The sequence below is a fragment of the Centruroides vittatus genome, unplaced genomic scaffold (genome assembly GCF_030686945.1).
Source record: "Centruroides vittatus isolate TY-2023 unplaced genomic scaffold, ASM3068694v2 contig_863, whole genome shotgun sequence".
Taxonomy (NCBI): Eukaryota; Metazoa; Arthropoda; class Arachnida; order Scorpiones; family Buthidae; genus Centruroides; species Centruroides vittatus.
In genome coordinates, this window is record NW_027122563.1 from 138,244 (window position 1) to 162,769 (window position 24,526).

The window sequence follows — 24,526 nt, forward strand, 5'->3', positions numbered from 1 at the left end:
TTTAATTCCTGCAAGGGTGTGTCATCTAACAACTGTTTTCTAATCTGATTGCAAAAGTGGTCTTTTTGTTGTTGCTCTCTAATCTGCGTTTTACTAAATATTGGATGAATCTCACGGATGGGTGCTACTGGTGCACGACTTAATGCATCTGCATTAGAATGGATCTTTCCTGGTTTGTGCACTATTTCAAACTGATACTCCTGCAGTGCTAAGTTCCAACGACTCAATCTTGAACTTTCATCTTTAACATTTATAAGCCATCTAAGTGGCCTGTGATCCGTGATAATTTTAAAGGGTCTTCCATACAGATAAGGCCTAAAATGCTTTGTCCCCCAAATTAGGGCTAGGCATTCTTTTTCTGTGGTGCTATAATTCTGTTCTGCTTTTTTTAATAAGCGGCTAGCATAGGCTATTGGCCTTTCTCCATGTTCGTCCTCCTGAGACAACACTGCACCAATTGCAAAATTTGATGCATCGGTTGCCAAAATAAAGGGCTTGCTAAAATCTGGGGATCGCAATAGAGGAGCAGTTATTAATATCTCCTTCAGCCTAGTAAAGACGGCTTCATGTTCCTCAGTCCATTGAAACTTTACATCTTGCTTTAATAAATCTGAAAGAGGTCTTGAAATTTTTGCATATTGGGGAATATGTCTGCGATAATATCCCGTTAAACCCAGAAATGCTCTGACATCACGTTCATTTTGAGGTCTTGGGAAATCTCGGACAGCTTTGACCTTTTCCGAATCTGGTTTAATGCCTTCATCTGATATTTCATGCCCTAAAAATTTTATTTCTTGTCTTAAGAAGTGACATTTTTTTGGCTTTAACTTTAGTCCGGCTGCAGCTAGTCTCTGGAAGACAAGCTCCAAACGTTCCAGGTGCGTTTCAAAGTCGGAACTGAAAACTAAAATGTCATCCATATAGACTAGGCAGATTTTGGTCTTTAATCCGCTCAAAATTAAATCTGCGCAGCGAGAAAATGTTGCAGGTGCATTTACTAAACCCATTGCCATGCGATTGAAATGATAATGTCCTGATGGAGTGCTAAATCCAGTTTTTTCCTTTGAATCTGGCTCTAAACCCAGTTGCCAAAATCCACTCAACGTATCCATCGTAGAGAAATACTTTGCCTTTCCCAACAGGCTCAACGACTCCTGAACCAATGGCAAAGGATAAGGGTCAAATTTTGTAACCCTATTTAATTGCCTATAATCCACAACAAATCGATAATTTTCATCTTTCTTCTTTACCAAGAGTGCAGGCGAAGCCCATGGACTGCTTGAAGGCTCAACTATACCGTGTTGTACCAAGTCATCTACTAACTTATCCATTTTTTCGCGTTGGGCATAAGGGATGCGATAAGGAGCACGACGGATCGGGGAACTGTTTCCTGTATCTATCCTATGTTGTATCAAATCGCAATATCCCAAGTCAAAGTCGTTTTTTGCAAACACACTTCTATATTTGTATAATAGGTCTAACAAAGGGATCAGTTTATCCTTTTCCACTTCGCTCAGATCAAACAAATTCGCTAATTGGGCTCTAGTCAGATCATTGTTATCAAAGTGTGGTATTTTGTATTGATTTGCTTCTTCTTTAGTTTCTTCTTCTGCCTTGAAAAATGCTCCTATCTTTGTTCCCTTATTTAATTTAATTGGTTGCGTATTTGTATTCACTATTCTAACGGGTATATTCCCACGTTTTTGAGTTTTTACTAACACACTTGCACTATATAAACCCTTGGTCTTCAGAGGTAAAGGTTCAACAACACCTACTTTTCTATATCTACTTCCTCTTACTCGCCCTTCTAGAATTACCTCTGATCGAGGGGGTATGACGCAGTCATCAACAAGTGTGACATCATCTGAAGTGTCACTTCCTTTAGGGATAGTGTTTTCTAGCTGTTCGAATTTCGTTACGTTTCGTTTTACACATTTCCGAGATTTACTTTGTTTCCTCGTTCGTGCTCGATTATCTTTTCTTTTCTTCTGCTCATTATTTTTACTATTGTCACTATTTTGGGTATTGTTTGCTTGTGCTGCTTCTCTCTCAGCAGGAAGATTGGTGTTATGGCATATCTCTGCTAGTTCCCTGAAAGTTATTTCGTCACCCGTGGGGAAAATCATTTTTGCGTTTTTAATAGAGATAGTTAGATCATATTTTGCAATGATATCGATACCCATAATTCCATCATTTGGCTCCGTAATCTTGGAGTCTACAAGATAACAGTCATGATAAAATGTCAATCGACCTAGTCTAAACTTGACCCTATACTTTCCTATTGTCTCAATTGTGTGTCCAGTGACACCGACTAAATCCAAAGTCCCAATTTCCACTTTAGTTAACTCATCTAAGTTTTGGAAAAAGGACCTTGATAACAAGGACACAGCAGCACCTGTGTCGATCGTCAATCTTGCTGTTTTATTTTCTACTTCGCAAATTATGGTACATGGAGGTAATTCTCCACCTTTCGATTTACTTATACTATTTAAGCGCATTTCTTTGCGCATACTATTTTCATCACATCTTAGGTCAGGTCGTTCATTTGTTTTTACTGATGTTATCTTATTTCTATTTCTCTTAACATCAATATCATTACCATTCTTTCTCTGCGATTGGCTTTCTGTTTGCCTAAAATCTTCAGGAGCTGGTAACGCTAAATGTCTAGGAGAGGACATGTTAACTGGGGTTCGTTCACTATTAAAACTACTTTCTGGACCGAATTGACCATAACGCGCTTGAGAAAATGTCAACTGTTCGCTATTCTGATCAACTCCTCGTCCATAAGGACCATAACGTGCTTGATAAAATGGTATCTGTTCTATACAATTATATCGTGGTGAAACTGTCGAACCTACAATTGGGACCTGCCATTCAGGGGCATTCGTTCTTAAGCCTCCTTCCTCTCTAAATTGTGGAGGAACATTTCTCCCCTGCCACTCCGTTAATGGTCTAGCGTAATAGCTACTTCCTATCCAAGCTGGATCTGTTGGGGAATACCTTGTCAGCTCACCTCCATTTCCCAACCAAGAGGGAAACTGAACATATCTATCACAGGAATATCTTGAGAGGGGTTGTCTTTGCCTAACAGCTGGTGGTATTTGCGGGTGATTTGGAGGGGGCAAGGAGTGCTGTGAATTCTGATAGGGACGGTAATTCCCTATGCTGAGACTTGCTCTTTCTACCCTCTGAGGTGTATGCTTAAATTGAGACCTTTCACTTTTTCTAGGACTATTTGCTAATCCAGGGGTGGTTTTACTTCCTAAATTTTTGTGTAGCATCTCTAACTGCTGGGTAATTTTATTTATTTTCGCATCTAGTGTGTGGTTTTGGTAAGACTTTTCCTTATTGAACCTAGTTGAATGAGACTCCTCTGTTTCTCCTATGCTTGCAATAACGTTGCGTGTCTTTCCTGTTAACTGCTCTATTGTCTCTTCCCTAATGGCAATCTGTAGTGCTTCCGAAAATGTAGCAGGGTCATGAGACATTACATTTCGTTTTATGCGTTCATTTAGGCCATGCAAGAACTGAACTCTAAGTTTCTCGTCCAATTCTTTTTGTTGATACCTCCTTATAATCGCACTTTCCTGTTCTGTAGCACCCGTCTGTTCAATCTTAGTCGCGTCTGCCAGCGTCTGAAGGCGAACCGCAAATTCCTGCACTGACTCATCGCGTTTTTGAGTGCATGCATGGAACTTCTGTACTCGGATAGAATACGGTTCTCGATCGAACCTTTCAATCATGGCGCGTTTAAAATTTGCATAATCTAAGACTGCTTTCATCCTAAGATCTTGCCAAGCAAATTCTCTAGCTATTCCTGAGAGCTTGCATTTTGCAATACTTAAACATTGTCGTGAGGTCCAACCTGCCAAACTCGAAATTTCTTCCAAAGTATCAAAGAAATCTGAGACGCGTCCACTTTCTCCTGAGAAAGTCGGTATCATTCCCCCAAAAGCCGAAAAAGCACCGAGTGAGCTGCCACCTGCATCGCGAGATCGCGCTGCAGTACTTGCCTCAGTATCCATCGTTCAGTCCCACTTTTCCTTCTACTAAACCAATCGAGAAGCAAAATTTGGATGTCGGCCACCTCTACGATTTGGTAGGACTGCCAAATTGCATAACAATCCCACTTCTGACACCAGTGTGAGGTTGCCGAATTCGTGATTTCCAAATGTCAGGACTTATCGTATGTGGGGTGAAGGAAAGTGAGGCAAATAGCTGCAGTGACAAACAAACGCGTTTATTTACACTAAGTCTTACAATCTAGTGTGTCTTGCGTGTCTTGTCTTCTGGTGGCTCTTGATGGCTCGGTTGTTGGCCCCGGGGCAGACAGTTGATGCTCGACCATGGGAGGTTGTGACGAATGGTGAAAGCCCGAAGTTCAATCGGATGGTGTCCACTTGTAGAGGCAGGGAAAAGTCTGGACAGTTGATTATAGTTGTTAGCTGGGGAAAGTCTGAACAGTGGTTGACACGGACAGAAGCTGGGAGAAGTCTTCACAAGGGAAGGCAGAGAAAAGTCTGCTTTGCCCTTGAGATCCAGGTTTTTATAAGATCTTTCTCCCCTGGATCTCCAGCTCCTGATTGGTCGGTTTCCTGTCTCTAGGCAGACGACCGACCATTTCGAGCTATCAAAGGTTTAAATTCGACACTGTGTTTTATTCCGATCAGGGGAATTTAATCGCAACTTGAAACCTATGCTCGTATTCAATTGTTTCGAATTCTTATAAGTCTGATACATAATATCAGCGCTGCATCTCCTTTTAAGGTTAAAAAAAGAACATTTTTCTCTCGATTAATAGCTTTAATATTTCCCGATTTAAAGTATCCTTCCAATTTCTACGAGCATCAGAATCAAAAGCTTGTTCCCCTGATTTGACATTTTTTATGATATCAAAAACACATGAGCTCGAGTCTCGCTCGGGCTTCACATTGACTTAAGTGAACCTTTATCATCATCTCAAAGTGTTCCAGAAACATTTGACATAGTTATTAGTCTTTCATAGTGTGCATATTGAAATCATGTACAGTACTTATTATAAGTGTATTGGTTTAACATTAAACTGCTATTATATGGATAATTTTTATTTTATTATTTTTAGTTTTTATAATTGTCTATTTTGTATTTAATTTTCACATTTCTACACACTGTTTTGTCACAACTGCTGATTGCTTGAATTTAAATCTTAATTGTACATTTTCATAAATATTCTTTATTGTATGTTTCTTCAAATGCTATTGTGTTTGAACTCAGCTGCTTAACTGTCCAAGAAAACCACTCTAATTTCAAAAATTTACATCTGAAGACAATTTTCTTGTCAAAAGTGCTTGCTTTTTTGTGTAATATTGTTAAAATTTTATATACTTTCTAATCCTTCTGATACACTGGGACGATAAATCAACACTATCTCCAACCTATTAACCGGAGTAAAATTTGTTCTAAAATTCGCTAACATTTTCGTCGCCCCTTCCGGGCACTTCCTCAGGCATTCGATAAAAGACCATTGCGAGCTGTATATTGACCTTCAAACCTTCCTTTTGAAGGTGTTCGGTTACCTAATTCTCTAAGCGCATGCGTTTCTCCGTATTATAAATCTTCCACCCATAAAACTGCTTGACCTCCTAATGGTAAAACTCAGAGACAATAAATATAATTACACATTATCTTTCATTAAGAATTGCCATGCTTTAGAAAGGGACATTTCCTCCTTAAAGTTGATGCTCTTATCTTTGCACTGCACTTTAAAAATTTTCATAGCCTCTAAAATTTTAAGGTGGTTTTGATGTGGGGTGGTAAGAATGATACGCGCCCTATCAAACTCCGCAGTGATGTCAGGGTGTGTTGCATAAGTCGACAGGGCTGTTGTGAACTTATTCCGTATTATGTCTGATTTATGTTCCTTTAAACATACTTCCAAGGATCTTTTTGTTGCACCCACATTACTTAGCCATTTTATCGTTAGGAGGTCAAGCGGTTTTACGGGTGAAAGATTTATAATACGGAGAAATGCATGCACTTAGAAAATTAGGTAACCGAACACCTTTGAAAGGGAGGTTTGAAGGTCAATATACAGCTCGCAACGGTCTTTTATCGAATGCCTGAGGAAGTGCCCGGAAGGGGCAATGGTTTTAAAACGTTAGCGAATTTTAGAACAAATTGTACTACGATTAATAGGTTGGAGATAGCGTTGAGTTAAAATTTTATTTTAAATATACTAGTTTAACATCAAAAGGCAGAGTAATTCTTTCAGTTAGCCTTTCTGATGTAAGTGTAATTGGTTTCTTTGTTTCATTTAATTTTTATAATTTTATTAATTGAATATAAGATCAGAACTGTAGGAATATTTGCTGAATTCTATAATGCTTTTACAGATTCTTAGGTCCCTTTCACAAATGAACATACAAATATAAACATCTTTAAGCCTGATAGTTATATTAAAGTCAAACAATTACTGAATATAATCTAAATTAATTAATAAATATTAATTTAATTATAATTATTAAATTTAATGAGAGATGGTGCCTAACACCTACCTGTAGGCCAAATTACTTAGCATTTAATTATTAATAGTAGCAAATGACATTTTCTCTTCATCCAACATGTATATTTTTTTTAATTACTTCTAATAATCTAAAAACTCTTAATTTTATAAAGATATTATATATTATTAAAATCTAAATAATAAAAATTTTAAACATTTTTTGAAATTAATATATTATCAACAAATTTTATTAGATTAACATTGTTTTTATTATTTTTTGTAGTTATATTGTATAATATACAAAATTATTATTCTGAAATTAATATAAAGTTTTATCATTCAGAATAAAATACATTCCTGCTACTGATGCTGCTATACATCATCAGGCTGCAATTTTAAATATGCAACATGCAGAAGAAATACCAGGATCTTCTCCTTCACCATCTCTTCCATCAATTCCTTTTCTTCCAGAAAATGAAATTCTACAACATCCAGGTGATATTCCTCCAAGGTAAATTTTCAAATTTATATCCAATGTATTACTATTATTATTATTATTATTATTTGTTTAGAAAATATTATACAATATGCAATTCTAGTTTATATCTTATAAATAACTTGAAATAAAAATATAGATAGTACAATAGAGTGTCATTTATCCAAAAGCCGATCAACCGAAAGCTTTTCAGTCGGACTGTGTCATGCCGAATCAAACGTTTTTGATACTAAATTAACTTCTAAAGTATAATTTTTTTGTTTTTATATTTTTCAATATATTTACTTTGTTTGTACAAAATAAAGAAATAATTTTTAATGATACAATAGCCACGATTATTATTATAAAAATTTTCGTTAGGCTTAAAATCGACGAAAATTCAACACGAAGCGACACGCAATGGGGAAAAATTTCAACATGGGATAGGCTAATATATTTTTTCGTACATAATCGGCTATCCGAACAACCCCAGTCCCCAATTGATTCGGATAACGATGCTCTATTGTAATTATATTTTCTTTTATTATATTATTTGCTTTTAGGATTCTTTAACAAAAATATGTATATATGGAAAAATTTCTACGTGCATAAAAAAAATAGAATATGCTGAATAGAATGAGTTATGTGAGTTATGTAATATGGAACAAAAAGAATATTAATTGAACAAAAATACAATTTATATTTTTATAGAATAAAAATATGTTGAAAATATAAATAAATAATAAATCTTATCTATGTTTGCCAAAATAAATACTAGAATATTATTTGATTTATATATATCAAATAACCCATGACATGTATATATATATATATCATGAGTTATGTTTATACTAATTACTACAATGTTTATGCTGATTTCACATTAACTGCTTTTTGAAATGATTAAATTATTTTCAGAATTTAATCATTTCAAAAAAAACAAATATACAAAAAATTGCAAATGAAATTTCGTAATATTTTTGTAAACAGTTTATTTTTACCATAATGTTTACATTGCAAATTACTCTTTAAATAAATGAAACTCATGAAAAGATTGATGGAAAATTCCTTTCATTTCATGTTTTTTTTATTAATATTTCTGAATGCCAACTTTTGTAAGTCAGAAAGCATTAAATATTGTTTACATTCAATTTAAGTCTTTTTTCCATATCTTATGAATCATCATTCTTTTTTAACTTGAATATAATTACTTTAATTCAAAACTGCATTCCAAAGAAATATATCTATTTTATTTCAAATGTTTACTATATTGCAGGAAACTGTTCTCATTTAATCTTTTCATTTTAAATTTATCTCAGATTTAAAAAGTTAACAGATAAAATTAATGGTAATATCTTCGTCAAAATTTAATTTAAATATGTTTTTTAAAAATTTATTTTCTTGAATTCAAAAATCCCCATTAAATGTATAGATGTGTACTCAAATTAAATATCTAGTTCAAGTTTAAATAATAAATATATTTTTTATGTATTTAATTAACAAAAAAATGTAATCAAAGCTAAAGGACATAATCGAATCAAATATAATTTAACATAAAGCTAATTACATGAGTTTTTAACAAAATAATAGATTCATTGTATAGTACATACAGAATATGTTTTATTTTTTTCATCTGTGTACCTGTGGTTGAATATTGTAAAAATGATATTAATTCAATTGAGATAAACTATATTAACAACTCTATTTTATGGAGAAAATGACTTAGTTTCTTACTTTTAGTTAAATTTAATTAATTCAGTAATAAACAAATTAAATAAAATTGATTAAGTTTAAATAAAAGTAATTCAAATTTATAATATTAAATAAGAAAATTGTATTTAAATGTGTGAAATAATCATGAATTGAGATTGTATAAGTTGGTGCAAAAGTCTGAATCATCTTGACCTAAGAGGCATCCCACATGAGATTATTTTAGAAGTCTGATTTCTTAAAAGAAAGAAAATTATTTGAGTTTAAAAAAGAAGAATCTAGATAAAGAGGTCTGTCTGAAGAAAACGCTTCACACTCAGATATATCTCCCCAGCAGAGTTATAAATGCAAAAAAAAAAAAAACTGAGGAGGAAGTATGAAATAATAATTGTTTATTTATAAAATATATTCAGATTTTTCAATTATAAATTACATAATTACAAAATTAAATGCATTTAGATAAAGTTTTCTTAAAATTTTGACATTTCTTTATTTAATTTTAAATTTTGCAACATTTAATAAAAATGTAAAATATTACAAACTAGCATTTACTAGTACATAGTATTTAAAACTGGATGAAGAATACCAAAAATTTAAAAAATTATGATGATAATTATCTCATAAAATATAAAATAATTTTAAAATAGGATACATTATAAACATATTTTAAAAATACATATAATTATAAAAGTTTTATTAATTTTTAATAAATGAAATATATTTTATAGTCCACCAACTTCTCCTCCACCTCCTTTAGAAGATGAAGATAATTCACTTGTAGATGATATTAAACCTAGAGCATCTCCAGCTGAATTTATTCAAACTAATAACACAGAATTGGATTACAATAAAGATACAGAAACTGTAAACAAAATAAAGGAAGTAAGCTATACAATTCCTATTCTAAATTTTCCAGAAAATAAAAGACCACTTGAGTTAAGAAGTCCAAAACCACCAGTGCCTTTTAAGCCTATAAGGAAAAAAGAAGATAGTAAGTGTACTCTAAAATTTTTCAACTAAATGTAATAATGATAATAGAAATTCTTTGATTATCTTACTTATTCATACGTAAGATGTGTTTTTTTCACGTTTTAATATATCTGAGAGTAGGATGCAACTTAGATTTAATATAATACATAATAATTAGTGGTCTCTAGTGCCATGCATCTTATTTCTCTGTCACTAATTTCAATGTATGATTTTAGTGATTTTAATAGACCAATTTGCAATAGCAAATATTTAACAGGCTAAAAGATGGAGTCTTTCATTCTTTTTAAATTGTAATTAACTATCCTGAAGAAGGTCAATTAAGATGACCAAAAGCATTTGAGAGTTAAATATTTTACTGCATTTTAAAGGTTGAGCAATAGTCCCATGGTCCAGAAAAAATTGTAAATCACTCTTTCAAGTAGTGTAAATTAGTTCATTAAAACCAAAACTAAAACTACACAATATATAGAACTAAAACTAAAACTCAGGAGTATAACATTACTTTCAAGAAATGTTATATTTTTGATGCTTTAAACTGCATTATGAATGATTGAAAATGGGAAGATGTGAGCATCAAATGCAGTGTTGATTTAGAAGAGCTTGACACAGAAAGTGAAGATGTTTCTAACTTCAATATCACCAAAGACAATGATATATAACTTACTTGCAATAAATACTAAATAAATTTATGTCAACAGAATCAGTTCTGTTTGCATAAATTTGTTTCCAGTTGTCTATTAAAAAGCATGTGGGTGAGCATGTAAAAATTCAGATAGATCTTAGATTTGATGGCATCTTACATTGAAGTAAATATGGTAAATTTATATAGTTTAGTATTTTAATATCTTTACTATGTATAGCAAAATTATTTATTAATAGCCAATGTTTAAAAATTGATTTAGGATAATTAAGGAATGCTGAAAATTCGAGGGCAGTTTTTTTCAACCTCCAATGGTCCATAAAACAAAAACAAGTGTGAATAAAAAATGAATTTATTACCAAAATTTAGGTACAAACATGGTTACTTTCTGACATAATTGCCATGAAGATTAGGCATTTGTCATATCTGTGGACAAGCTTTGCAATCCCTCTTCATAGAATGTTGCTATCATTCACTTGAGATGGGCCTTAACATTGTTTTGAAGATCATCATTAGACTTGAACCTCTACCCTCCTAGTCATGTTTTCAGTTCAGGAAAGAGGTGGAAGTCTTCATACCTTTAATGTGTGAAGACTTCCACCTAGCTTGAAACATTTTAAACACCCAATGTATAGTCTCAATTTAGCACCAAGCAACTTCCACTGAATAGATGTATGTAGGAAAAAAACAGCCTATTTACAGTACATCAATTCAGTTCATTTTAATTATATTCATTATTCTACAGTCAATTAAATTATATTTCTTTGATTTAAAAATTTTAAAGTATAAATGAATGAAAACTTGCAATTGAATTTTAAATTGATCAGTATTTAAAAATGTAACAAAACCACTTTTTCATAAAAACTAAAAACCCCATAAAAATGCCTTAATATCTTTAGTATTGTTACAAAATAACTTTTTTCTATCTAATAAAACACATCAAACCTTAAATAAAAGAGTCATTTTCTTTTAACTTTCAAAACATTCTAATAGAACAATTAATTTTCAAACACTTTTTGAAAAATCCTGAAAATATTAAATTTGTTCTTTTTGTTTTTCTTTCAATTTTTTTCCAATCATAGGTTCATGTCCAGTAAAATTTGACATTTTTAGAGTTTTCTTACTTTATTATTGCTGACCTACAGTATACTTCAGACAATTTGTCCTCATCGTTCCTATTTACAACACTATGATTCATACCTGATATATGTGATATGTTGTATTTGCTAAATAGATATCATGGAGTCATTAGTTCCTTGTATTGAATGATTTTTTATTATTATTTGTTTTGTTTATAATATAATTTACATAATAGTTATACTTTTTTCTAATATAAATTTATCATAATATTAAAACAGAAACCTTGCATGATAACCTAAGTATACAATTCAGCTTAAGACACAGTTATTTTAAAGATGAAAAATCTTACTTCACAATTCCTTCAGACTGGAGTGGCAGTACTAAAACTCCTTAAAGAAACTCTGGTAAATCCTCATCCATTACAGTAAGACTAATGTTTTCAATCCTCCTCCTGGATCTTCATCAGGTCCATGGTTTTAGAATCAGAATGCTTTTGAATGTTTTTACAAATGATGCATTTCAAATATCATTGCATTTTTTAAAAAATGTTTCATTTTCCAAATACATTTACAAGTTTAAATTCTTCTATGAAATCATTATCATAAAATAATAATCCATTATATGGACTATGAACAGCACATAAATTTCTACATGCACTTTACATGGAGCATTTTTATGAATAATAATGTTACACTTGCATTAGTTGTGGTTTTTAAAAATAAATTACATGTAACTCCATACAAAGTGCATGTGGAAATTTATGTGCTGTTCATAGTCCAAATTTAGTGGATTATTATTTTATGATAACAATTTAACTGAAAGAATTTAAACCTGTAAATGTATTCAGGAAACGGAACACTTTTTAAAAAACACATTTGCAAAGATATTCAAAAGCATTCTGATTCCAAAACTGTGGATCTGAAGATCCAGAGGGAGGATTGGAAATGTTAGTCTGCACATGGATGAGGACTTACTGGGGTTTTTATTTTAGAAGGTTCTTTAAAGAGTTTTATCTTACTTATTTAAAACTGATCTTGTTTAAGTGGGAAACATACACAAACTTATTTTTATCTTAACTAAAAAAATTTTTAAAAAGTGAGATTAAAGAAGTTGAGAAAATAAACAAAAAATATGATATCACCAAAGAATATGAAATACTGTTGAATACTAGAAACTTACAGATATTTTTCGAAAATAGATATTTTATATTTTTTATACCTTTCAACTTTGTTCTCTCAAATGTTTGAATTAAAAAGATTCTACTTATATCTGATTTCAAAAATTTGCAATTAGTGACCATATCAAATCAGTTTTAATGAAGAAAATTATACATATTATTAATTAGTTTTTTTTTTTTTCCTTCTTTTCTAAATATAGATCAAATTTCCAATAAGTTATCATCAATTGAGAAGCAAAAAATTGTTCCATTAAACATTCCAGAAAAAATAACTGCCAGTTCATCATTTTCTACTTTCACATCAAATGTTTCTCGTCAATGGGGACCAGAAAGAACTGTTGAATTATGGCGAGAACCAACTAGAGGTTTAGGAATTAGCATCGTCTGGGGCAAGGTTGATACCTATCCTTCTTCTGGACCTTCCACATCTGGTATATTTATTAAAAATGTTTTACCAGATAGTCCTGCAGGAATTACAGGAAGTTTGAAAAGAGGAGATAGAATTCTTGAGGTAATATTTGAAATTTTATATCACATGTTTGAAATTATTTTATCCACATATATAAAAAATTATACATTTTTTTTTATTTTGATAAATTTAAAAATCAGTTTGCTGAAAAATAACTAGTTCTTAATTTAGCTTATAATTTAAACTTAATTTGAGTTAAAAAGAATTCCAATAACAAATTTATGAAGAATTGATATTCATAATTCATTAGTTCAATTTTCCTGATTACTACAAATAACAAATACAATACTAGTTTTAAAAAAATATACATTGATTGAATTCAATTACTAATGCCTAACAAATATCTTGATTATTTATCAAGCTATTTAATTACTTTCTAATTATTAAATTTAATATTAGATGTTGGCCTAACTGCCTACCTATAGCCAAATTTCTTTATATCTAATCATAAAACTACTAATGACATCAAAGGCTCTGCCCCTTTCTTCTTGCCCGCGCGGTTTTTCCTTTGTTAGCTCAGCAATAGGAGAGTACACTCACTGTTCACAGAATTCAACAGCGAGAGCAACCACACTAGCAAGAGAGAGCAGGCAAGACAGATGACTACATGAACATGTCACATGTCAAAAAAGAAATAATAGAATTTTATCAATGTAAATTACATGATTAATACATTCAGTATTGAAAAGAAAATAGTACAAATGTTGTATATAAATAGCAAATAGTTATATATAAATAGTTTTTGGTTAGTTAAGCCTAGTTAGATTTAACTAGTAGGCATGTTTTTCCCATGTTGTTTCAAAGTTCGGAATGAAAACTGACTGATTACAAGTATAGGTTATAATAAAATCTTTGATCTATAGCCAGTCCACATCTGTGGAATCCATGTCCTGTGGACTACGTTATGCGAGCAAACGTTGTGTAGTTTGCTGCTGTTTCATGCCTGAGTAGCTTACCTAGCAAAATGGCTCATAGCCTCATGGGGGAAAATGGCGGAGCTTGGGAACACTACCGAGTGTACACTAGCTCCCACTTCCCATAGTTTGCGGTGGCTCTTAATAAACTGTTACATTGGAATTTATTAATATACATTGAACATCAATTTCTTGGATGCTCAAAAGTATTTGAGTAATTTATTTTCACTATAAATTAGTGAACTCAATAAAAGCAGTTTCTTAAGTTTATTTTCTGATTAGCATGTTTTTATGCATATAACCTACAAGAAAGTGTAAGAACAAAAGTAAAATTTTCACACCATGTATTCCATGCCTACAGGAGTAGTCTTTGCTCCTAGGTACAAGTTTGTGGTTTTAACTTAAACCTGAAACATAATTCACTCCATTGCATAACCAACACCTTTTTTTAAAATTATCTTCTAAACACAGGTAACCTCTGGGTTTTATGCATGAGAATATAGTACTATATTTTACACAAATAATTAAATTGAAAATTATGTAATAAATGTAATCTAATAGTGTAAAGCAAGTTCCTCAATTATCTTCAGATACCCAAATACATATATCAAAGAATATTTTGTAAGGGAAAATAAAATTGCTTATTACTTTAATGAGTTTAATTTATTTAAATAATTTTTTTTGCATGTTTTAAGCAGAAAAAGCGAAAGATGTTGAAATTGTTACATATTTCTTTTTCATTTTGATTACATATTAAAATATTCTTTATATATCCTATCTATTGTATATTAAAATAAAAATATAACATCTTATTGTTTTATTAAGTTTTTGAAGATTTTATTGTTGATTATATTATATTATAATAAATTTATATAGTCAAATTAGTGTTATAAAAATTAATCAACTAAATTATTTATTAGGTTGATGGATATGATTTAAGAGAGGCTACTCATAACAAGGCTGTTGAAATAATCAAAAATGCTAAAAATCCTGTTAAGTTTATTGTTCAAAGTTTAATTTCAATGGTAAAGTATACTTTGTGATTTTTTTTCTTCCATATTGTATCTATAGAAACACAAAGTAATTTTATAATAAGTGCAATGTCTTAAATATTTATATAATTTACATAAATATTTTTTATATCAAATCTATTTCAATAGAACAAAATAAAATGTAATACAAACAAGCAATTATTTATTGTGACATAACAATGCCGGGCTGCAATTTTTAATCATCATTTAATTTTAAAAAATTGTGACCTGATACAGACCAGAATTCCATATATATTTATCAGGGTCCCTAAGTTTTCCATAACTAATCTTGATTTTAGTGCATCTTTCCCCTGCACATTATATTTTAACTGATAACAATTGCATAATGCCAGTCATCTAAATAACTCTGTTGTCAAGAAAATTTTGAATTAAAACCATGTGACTTTTGGTCTAGACTGGAAGTTTATGTATAGTTTATAGCAGGGGTGGCCAACAAGTCGATCGCGATCGACCGGTCGATCGCCAAGCCAATTTTGGTCGATCACTTGCGATGTTTTGACTTAATGTATTATATTTGTAACCGAACACAACAATATGCATGCAGTTATGACTTGACTCATAAGCAGTGCACCACATACTGAAACACAGTGTATAAACATAGTATGTACAGGAGGGTCTAATGATGTGTTCACTTGTTTATAATCGATCAGCGCAAATCGCAACCGTCAATCTCGTAACGGTCAAATCGTAACGGTCAACTCTTTGATAACAGGTGCGTGTCTGGGAATTGTAACGGATAAGTTACGGCGGCGCTGATCGATTATAAACAAGTGAACACATCATTAGACCCTCCTGTATGTCACACCTCCCCCTCCCCACTTACACTATGCCTATGACAACAAGTCGATCGCAACACATTTTTAAGATAAAAAGTAGATCTTATGTATACAAAAGTTGGCCACCCCTGGTTTATAGGGACCAGGGTCCCTTTAACTATATACAAGCTTTCCATTTCAGGTGTCAATTTTCATTCATCTTACTCTGTTCTCAAGATCAATGAAGGACAGACAACAGTGACAGTGGAAATATATAGGTCTGCAATTTTCAAATTACAGTTTAATAAACTTTCAATAGAATAAAAAGATAATGAATTTTCCTTTAAATTTGTAATTTTTAATTATATTTTGTGATTTTTAAAATAGAGAGAAAAAAAATTTGGACTTTTATATTCAAATTAGATATTTTTTGTTAATTCTAAAGCTGGAACTATCTTCTAAATATGAAGATTAATACCTTTGTCATGTTTTTAAGCAGTGAATACTGAAAATTGAGAGGAAGGTGTTAATTTTAGTATTCAAATTAGACATTCCTAAAGATAGTTACAGAGAATTTTAATGATAATTAGATAATAAATTATTATACTGAAGACTATATAACTTTGATTAAATCATATTCTAGCAAGGAAGGACCTGATGGTTGTTATGGGTTTAGAACCAAAGTGTTTTATTAGATAGGTCATTAAGTATTTTAATTTGTGTTTAAAATTTATTCAACTAAACACTAACAACTATTTTTACTAGATAAATTAGATTACTTTAATTGAATCAGAAGATAATTGGTAAATGAATAACTGTAATTATACCTTATCTGAATTTTAATATACTGTGGATTTTCAGAGCTGTTGAGGAGGAGCTGGGGATTTTTCCCTAAGCCCAGAGAAATATCAAGACCTGTAGTGGTTCCTTACTCTATAAATTAGTGTTATTTTAATTTAAAGAAATAATAAAATCTTTAAGATAACTTTTTATTAATAAAGAAACATTATACATATTTTATTTGTTCAAAAAAAAAACAAAAAAGACAAAAGAGACCTGCTCTTTTCCCCGGTCCCATACCAGCTCTCAACAGTCCTGTATATTTGGAAGAAATTGATCTTAGAAGGTTTAGATAGCATAATTGACAATATGCTTGCATCTAAAATGTATCCAAAATTTTTATTTTAGATTCATTAATTATTTGAGATGATGATTCTCTAGACTTTTAAATGATAAAATGAATTTATCTATTTATTAAAATTAATACCATAAGAAATGATGACAAAATAATTTCTTGTTATAAATATTTACTTATAAATATTTCTTGTAATAAATATTTACTAGTCTATTATCTGCAGTTTTATTTAAAATAGTCTGGAAAATTGGTAATAACAGTATAAATCTGTGTAATTCACATCTTTTTATATTTTCTTCGTGAAATAATAAAGTCTAATAATGTAATATACTTGAATATGGCATTTTGAATATGTGCTTAACTGGAATATAACAACTGGCTTTAGAGCTTATTCACATAAACAAAATGTTCTCGAAATGTTTACACTTTGTTACATAGTGCTGTATATTTGTTACATTTGTTACATAATGTTATTTATCAAATATTTACAAGTAAAGCCATATCCTGTTTATAAATATATTGCATTCCCAAAAACTTTTCAAATATTAAAAATTCAGATATCAAGAAGTGTTTCAATTATTTCTTACAGAAAAAAATTATATTTCTTGGTTCATCTAAACCAGTGGTCCGCAGACCATTGATGGTCGGCAAGAAAGTTTGGGTGGTCCGTGGAGAAATTTGGACATTGATCAACTGAAGGTTATGTGAAGTATTACGAAAGAAATGCAAAATGCTTAGTTGCTTTTTTTTCACTCATTGGGAGTTTTTATTCGAATCTAAAACCAAATACAAAGTGACTTATCAATAAATGATGAACAATAAACAATATTGTGAGTGCAATTGTCGTCCTTTGTGGAAAAGTGCTAAGAATCCATAAACTTATTTCAAACAAGCAGCAATGAACTTCACGCTTTCATTAATTTATTATAATTAAACACTCGAGTTTTATATTAATATAGTAAAATTGAGCTTTTATGATCATTCTACAGATTTTGTATCATTTAAAAAAAATTTGTGATAGTGGTCCGCGTGATTCAAAATTGTGAGTTTAGTGGCCCGTGAGGTCAGAAAGGTTGCCGACCACCGATCTAAACAACTTCTACCAATTTTTCTCAAGTGACAACAAAACACTGAAAAACATCTATTTATCTACCAAATCATGATTTTATCATGATGATATACATTATAAACTTCAAGTTTATAATGTATAATGATTGTGAACTAATTGGATTACTCCACATTGCAGTCATTAAGGGATATGTTTGTAAGCAATACACAATGAATAAGTATGTATAGTAGCCCCTATTAGGAATTTTATACAAACTGCATTTTTGAATTTGCAGTAGACAACAAATAAAGATATAAATATTTTAAATTATTATGTACTGTACATCGAATATAAGTAACAAATTTGTATTATTAATGCAATAAAAAATAAATTGTTTGCTTGCTTATGATAGATATAGTTTGCCATATAACAAACTGTTTTACTTTATGAAGTACTGTATTAATTATTTATAAAACTCATAAACCTAGTGTTTTTGAGTTCATTTTTAGAAATATAAATTATTTTAATAAAAAAAATAACAAAACTATATTCCATAGATTTGAAAGAATCTTTTTAAACTCGTGTTCTTGCTCAACATTTTTTTACTGTGGAACAAATTCAAGCAATTTTATTGATGTTGTTCTCTCACTTCTGTAACATACATATCAAATTGCAAGTATTTTACAGAACTAATTATGATCTTAACAATAAATCTGATAATTTTTCGAAAGAACATAAAACATGTTTTCAGTGACAGTTCTGTGGTGTTGTTGCAACATGTGAACAGAGGCTGACAGGAGATGCATAATTTGATATAAAAGGAGAGAATGATCATTTTTTCTTGCTTTTACCCTTTTATTGAAACAAGACTTGTATCAACCAGAGTCCATCGATCCATCATCTATTATGTACAATCAATTATTTATATGTATCTACAGTACATGATTAAAAATTGAATCTCAAATTAATAGTGTTTCCTTCCTTATGTCATTTTCTTGGTAATCAACAACTAATATGATGATCTGACTACCAAAGTTTCAACTGTGTTTATTATGCAACCTTTTAATGTTTCAATATCTGTAACAGAATCTGATTTATCAAACACCTGTTACAGATATTTAAATTTAAACATTAAAATGTTCCCTTTGAACTTTTTCTCTGGGGTTATGTCAGTGGAGTTGGGTGGAAACTGAATTTATTCATCTCACCTCATATAGCAGTTAGGAAAAACTAGATTCAAAAGTTTTACCTGCTGCAATAAACCTCTCTTTGCCTAGTGCCTTTTCTTTTTTGTAATGTGAGAAAAACTTTTTAAGTTTTACTAGCAATTACTGAAAACTGTATGTCAATCTGTTTTCCTTAAATACATAATACTTTTTGTATTCTATCAGTCCTTTTTTAGACATTTTGAAGAGTCAGCTAAAAAATATATATATTATATATAAGTTAAGAAGGAATAAGAAGACGATTAACGAGAAGAATGATGAAGCAATATTGTACAAATTATTACACAAAAATATACTTTTCAAGCTATAAGTAATGCTTAATAACATGTATAATGTTTGTGGAGATCAAGTTAAAAGTACTTATGATTATCTAGGAATTTAGCAAAAGAACAGAAGAGCAGTGTGTTAAATTGAACACAAAAAAGTATTATAGTTAATTATGATGAGCTTAAAAATTAATGTCCCATTTGTGAAAAACCAATTTGTTTCTAGCTTTCATCAGGCATATTAAAATGAATCTTGTTTGGATTCAAATGTTTTAAATATTTTAAAATTTTTTCCTATAATATAGTTACTAAATGAACAGTGGACAAACTTATTTGTTAGTTGAAATAATATTGAATAAGAACAGAGTTTTTAAAGTTTATGTAATTTAGTAGTAAAACATTATTAATTAAATAACTTAATGCTGGATATTTTGGGTTATAAATATGCTAGAATTTAATTTAAAAAATCTAAATAATTTTCTTACAATTTTCATGATGACTGAGGATATTTTTTCTTCATAATTTGAAGTTTAGACTATTCACAAAAATATAACATTTTTGAGTCTATCCTTTAAGTTTATTCTTCAAAACCATTGTAACTGTTACTTCTGTGGTTGTGTTAAAGGATTAAAAGATAGACTCAAAAATGTTATATTTTTGTGAATAGTCTAAATTTCAAATTATGACTAAATAATTTGGTCTAAAACTAGAGTTATGTTGCCATCATGTACTAAATTTAATAATTATATTAATTTAAAAACAACAGTAGAAATTACATTAACTTGAACAATATCCTGATTCAGCAAAGACACTATTCAAAGATACTTTGAACATTTATTCACTCCACCCTCCTTGCCAATTATATTTCTTGTAATATTCTACATTACTGAAAAGGCCCTTATGTTGAAATTTTTGTAGTTTACCACATTTTAATTTTCTAAGTTATGTCCAGTGGCGTAGCGAGGGGATGTATCATGCACTGGGCGCCATTCACAGAGGGGCACCCAATTGGTCTCCAAGACAAACTATGTGTTTCTGGAGGGGGAGGGAGCGCCAATAAAGCGTTGTGCCCCATGTGCCAATTACGTTTGCTACACCACTAGTTATGTCAGACATGATTTTTTAAAGTTCAGATAAAGCTTCATTATCTTTAATATTTATTAACATTTTATTTCATTTCATTTTCTGTTCATTAACATTTTTGCCTCAAATAATAAATTTTATTAATTAAAAATAATTTTTACTCTTATTTATTTTTACTTTTAACACTAAGTAATAAGTTTTATGTTTGTCAGTCAGTCTAAACTCATGATAACAAAATTTTCCATTTTAAGTTATATTTTTGTATTTAAACATGCAATTTTTAAATTGTTACTCTATATACAAGTTTTACAGTGTAATGCTTAGGACTACTACCACATACAGTGTATATATATTGCATTTTTTATTTGAAGAATTTCATGCAAGCTTCACAGGGTGGTTTCTTTTTTTATTTTGAATACTATGCTTATACATCTACCAAAGTTGATGGCACTGAGAAATTTAATAACAACAACACAATTTATTATCATAAGGAATTTTTTCCCTGTTGCTTGAGGGAATACAGATTTATATTAGTACATTACTTATTTTTACATCTATTAATAGAATAACCACAATAAATATTTGTTTACAATAGTCTACATATTATTATATTTAACATTTTATAATATAAGGAGGGATTATTATTCTCATTTTTACAGTTATGCAACGATGTTCTAGTTGATCATTATTTCAAATCTACTTAACTAGTTTAGTTTTCTAATATTTTAATACTCTTGGTAAAGTAATTATATATTTTATAAAGTTCTAATTTATTCATATTGTTTAGGTTGTTTTTATAGTTATGTGAAGATTCTGCTTGTAGAATTTGAGTAATATTGAGGAAATCACGGATTTCTGAGAGTTTTTGGCATTTTAAAAGTAGATGTTCCATTGAAGAGTCTTTAGCTTTGCACCATGGACATTGATTATTTGAGAGGTCAATATAAGTATTATTAGTATAAATGGAGTATTTATTCAATCGTAATTGTGCTACCAGTCTTTTTACATTGAGGTTAATCAGCTTCATTATATATGGTTGTAGAGAAGGTATATTTAGTATTTCTAAATAGATGACACTGAGAAATTTATAGATGAGATTCTAAATCATAAACTTATTTAAATAATTTTAATAATTTGAATATTTGTATTGATAATTAATTCAATTTTTATAAAAACTGACAATTTGAGAAACTATTTAGAAAATATTATTTAGCCCTAAATAAAAACAATCAGAACCTATTTACTAATTACAATCTTTTATTTTTAATAAATAAAACTAAAACATGTACATGTACTGTACATATTAACTATTTTAATTTTTCTTTAATTTTTAAGGATGTCATTTAATAAATCAACTAAAAACATGTCTGTGTTAGAAATCTTTCAATCAATTAATTTTGAACTCTAATTTTAATGAAGTCTAATAATGATCTTGATTACTTTAATACTTAATTACTTAATAGACAACAATTAAGCTTAACCTAATTACAATATCATTTCTATAAAATTATTATATATATTTATATATGATAATATTTTGGAAAAAAAACCATATCATAAATAAGTATTTTAAATTAATAATTAATTAATATATATTGAATTATTTTAATGATTCAATACTATATATTATTATTAGCCAAGGAAATTAGAAACAGAAGCAGCATCAAATAATGAATTGAAAAGTATACAGAAAATGATGAATGGAAGTACATCTAATTCAATAGAAAATATGTTTAAGGTAAAATATATTTATCAAAGAGAAATAGATTATTTCTCTATATTTTATAAAATAAACTTCTGAATTTAAAAAGAATCTATCAATTCACTAGAAAACACTGATTTCATATCTCTTCTATGAAAAATTAAAGAGATATGAAATATTACTTTATATTTAGGCATATCTATATATCTGCAGTAAAACCTATAAGTATAAACTATAAACCTATAAAACCTATAAGTAAAACCTATACCTATAAATATAAAAATTATATTACAGTAACATCTCCAATTTTAAATTCAGTTAAACAAAAAAATTGTTTTAGTTGTTTATTCATAATACATATACTGAAACAAAATCTTTTATAATTGATTTATTTTGTAAAGAACTAAAACAAATTATACTTCTATGAATTTACACAAATAATAATTTATCAGATAAGTGTTAATTATAATAAGTTTTTTACTTCACTTTTCTACTTTATTGTATTTATTTAAATTATATTTGTAAGTTAAGTGAATTCTGCTTTCAGTAATTAAAAAAAAAAGAGTTTTAAAAAGAATTCATACTAAAGAATAAATTGAATTTAAACATTGTAATATTAAAAGTATTTTTGTTGTTTTGTTAATCAATATAGAATTTAAATTGTAAATGTATTAAATTTAACAAATGATCTAGTTATACAAAAGATCTTTCATTTTTCTCTCTTATGGTTTTCTTTTATAATGTCTTTATAAAAGAAAAAAATAATATTGACTAAAATTGACAGCCTAATTTAAACATTTAGAACATTATATAATTATAAACACTTTTTAATCTGTTTAAAAAAATGTTTATATATTTATAATTTAAAATGTTTATGATTATAATACTGTTTAAAAAACGTCAACTTCTATAAACTACCTTGTTTTAATTCTTGTATTTAAATATGGAAAGTTTTCATATTTCTTATATTTCCATCACCTTTTCTATAATTATAACTTCATATAATGAAACAAACAAAACATAATGAATTAACAATTATTTTAAATAATCTACAGTGAGAATTAAGAATATTGCATTTTAATTTTTATCTCCAGAAATATCCAAAGTACAGATAACTTCAAATATACAGCAGTTATACAATATTATTTGTTTTTAAAATTGTAAAAATACAAGAAATATACAGGGGAGTGCAAAAGTCGGTATCAGTTGAGAATCTGAGAAATACAAATGTTTGCTGTTCATTATTGTTACTTTTATTATCTTTTATTGGTTCGTATTCCTTATTTGTGATTTAATTTGTACATAAAAATAAATGTTTTTTCTTCCTATTTTCTCCCTGTATGGTTTTTATTATAGTAACGACTGTATACTTGCTTTTACACCCCTTTGTACAAAATGAAAAACTGTAGATATCTCCTCCTACATCAAAATATCTCCTCTTTATTTAATATATAATTATATATAACCATGCCATATATAGAATCTAGAAAAATTAAACAAGAGAATTATATCACAAAAATATGATATGACAATAACATTAATACATAAGTTCAATTTGAATTTAAAGGAGGATAATTATTTCTCAAACATAGAAGGAAACAATATAATTTTGAACAGTTTTGGATAATAAACAAATCAAAGCCCAATGCATATACAGAAATAACTGTGCCTTACGTCTTTTCCTTCCCCCTCCTCTTCACCACATGGTGGGTCTGACTCGGTGGAAAGGAGTTGTGTAAATCTGGGTATGTAACTTAGAGTGGGAGATTTATTGGAGGGTGTGTCTCGAGGAGAAGTTAGAACAGAAATGGAGAGAGAAGGAAGAATCAGTAGGGAAGAGTGTGGCGTGTGAAAGTGTGTGAAAAAATAGTTGGGAAGCCAGAAAGTAAAGACTGTGCAACCAGGTCAGTGGGAAAATTTTGTTTTTGAACTATTTCCTGTCTGATAAGAAGTAAAAGAAGAGGTACACTTTAAACTCTTTGTCAGTACATTTTATGTCTGCACGTTATGGGAATTCTGTAGCATATTAATGTCGGGAGAATTGTGTGTTAAAGCTATTTGGTAGATTGGATTGTCGGGCTCTGTATATTTCTGTCTGTTTCCCTGGATGTATTGTATGTTCCAAGGAAAAATAAAGGGTTATCTTAATTTGAATAGTTGTCTTTGTCTAGTCCCTACTGAGATAAATGGATTCCCCCCTTCTAAGCATCTGCTGTATCAAGCACGTTTGTTATCAATTTGTCCCATCGAAGAAATCACTAAAGTTCTCCGTGTCGACTCGTTCGTACTTTATATAATCTCACATAACAAACAATTGCCTTAT

General features: G+C 29.5%; 1 protein-coding gene across 3 annotated transcripts in view; it reads left to right on the plus strand.

Moving 5' to 3' along the window:
• The window catches only part of LOC136982787 (multiple PDZ domain protein-like), a 242,190-nt gene that overhangs the window by 126,040 nt on the left and 91,624 nt on the right, over nt 1–24,526 (plus strand). For 2 of the 3 annotated variants that reach the window (XM_067279293.1, XM_067279295.1), the window contains exons 11-15: nt 6,825–6,992; nt 9,395–9,657; nt 12,754–13,064; nt 14,857–14,961; nt 22,138–22,239. In XM_067279293.1, coding sequence (XP_067135394.1) covers nt 6,825–6,992; nt 9,395–9,657; nt 12,754–13,064; nt 14,857–14,961; nt 22,138–22,239 — 949 coding nt within the window. The remainder of the gene's footprint in view (nt 1–6,824; nt 6,993–9,394; nt 9,658–12,753; nt 13,065–14,856; nt 14,962–22,137; nt 22,240–24,526) is intronic. The other variant, XM_067279294.1, reaches the window with a different exon arrangement.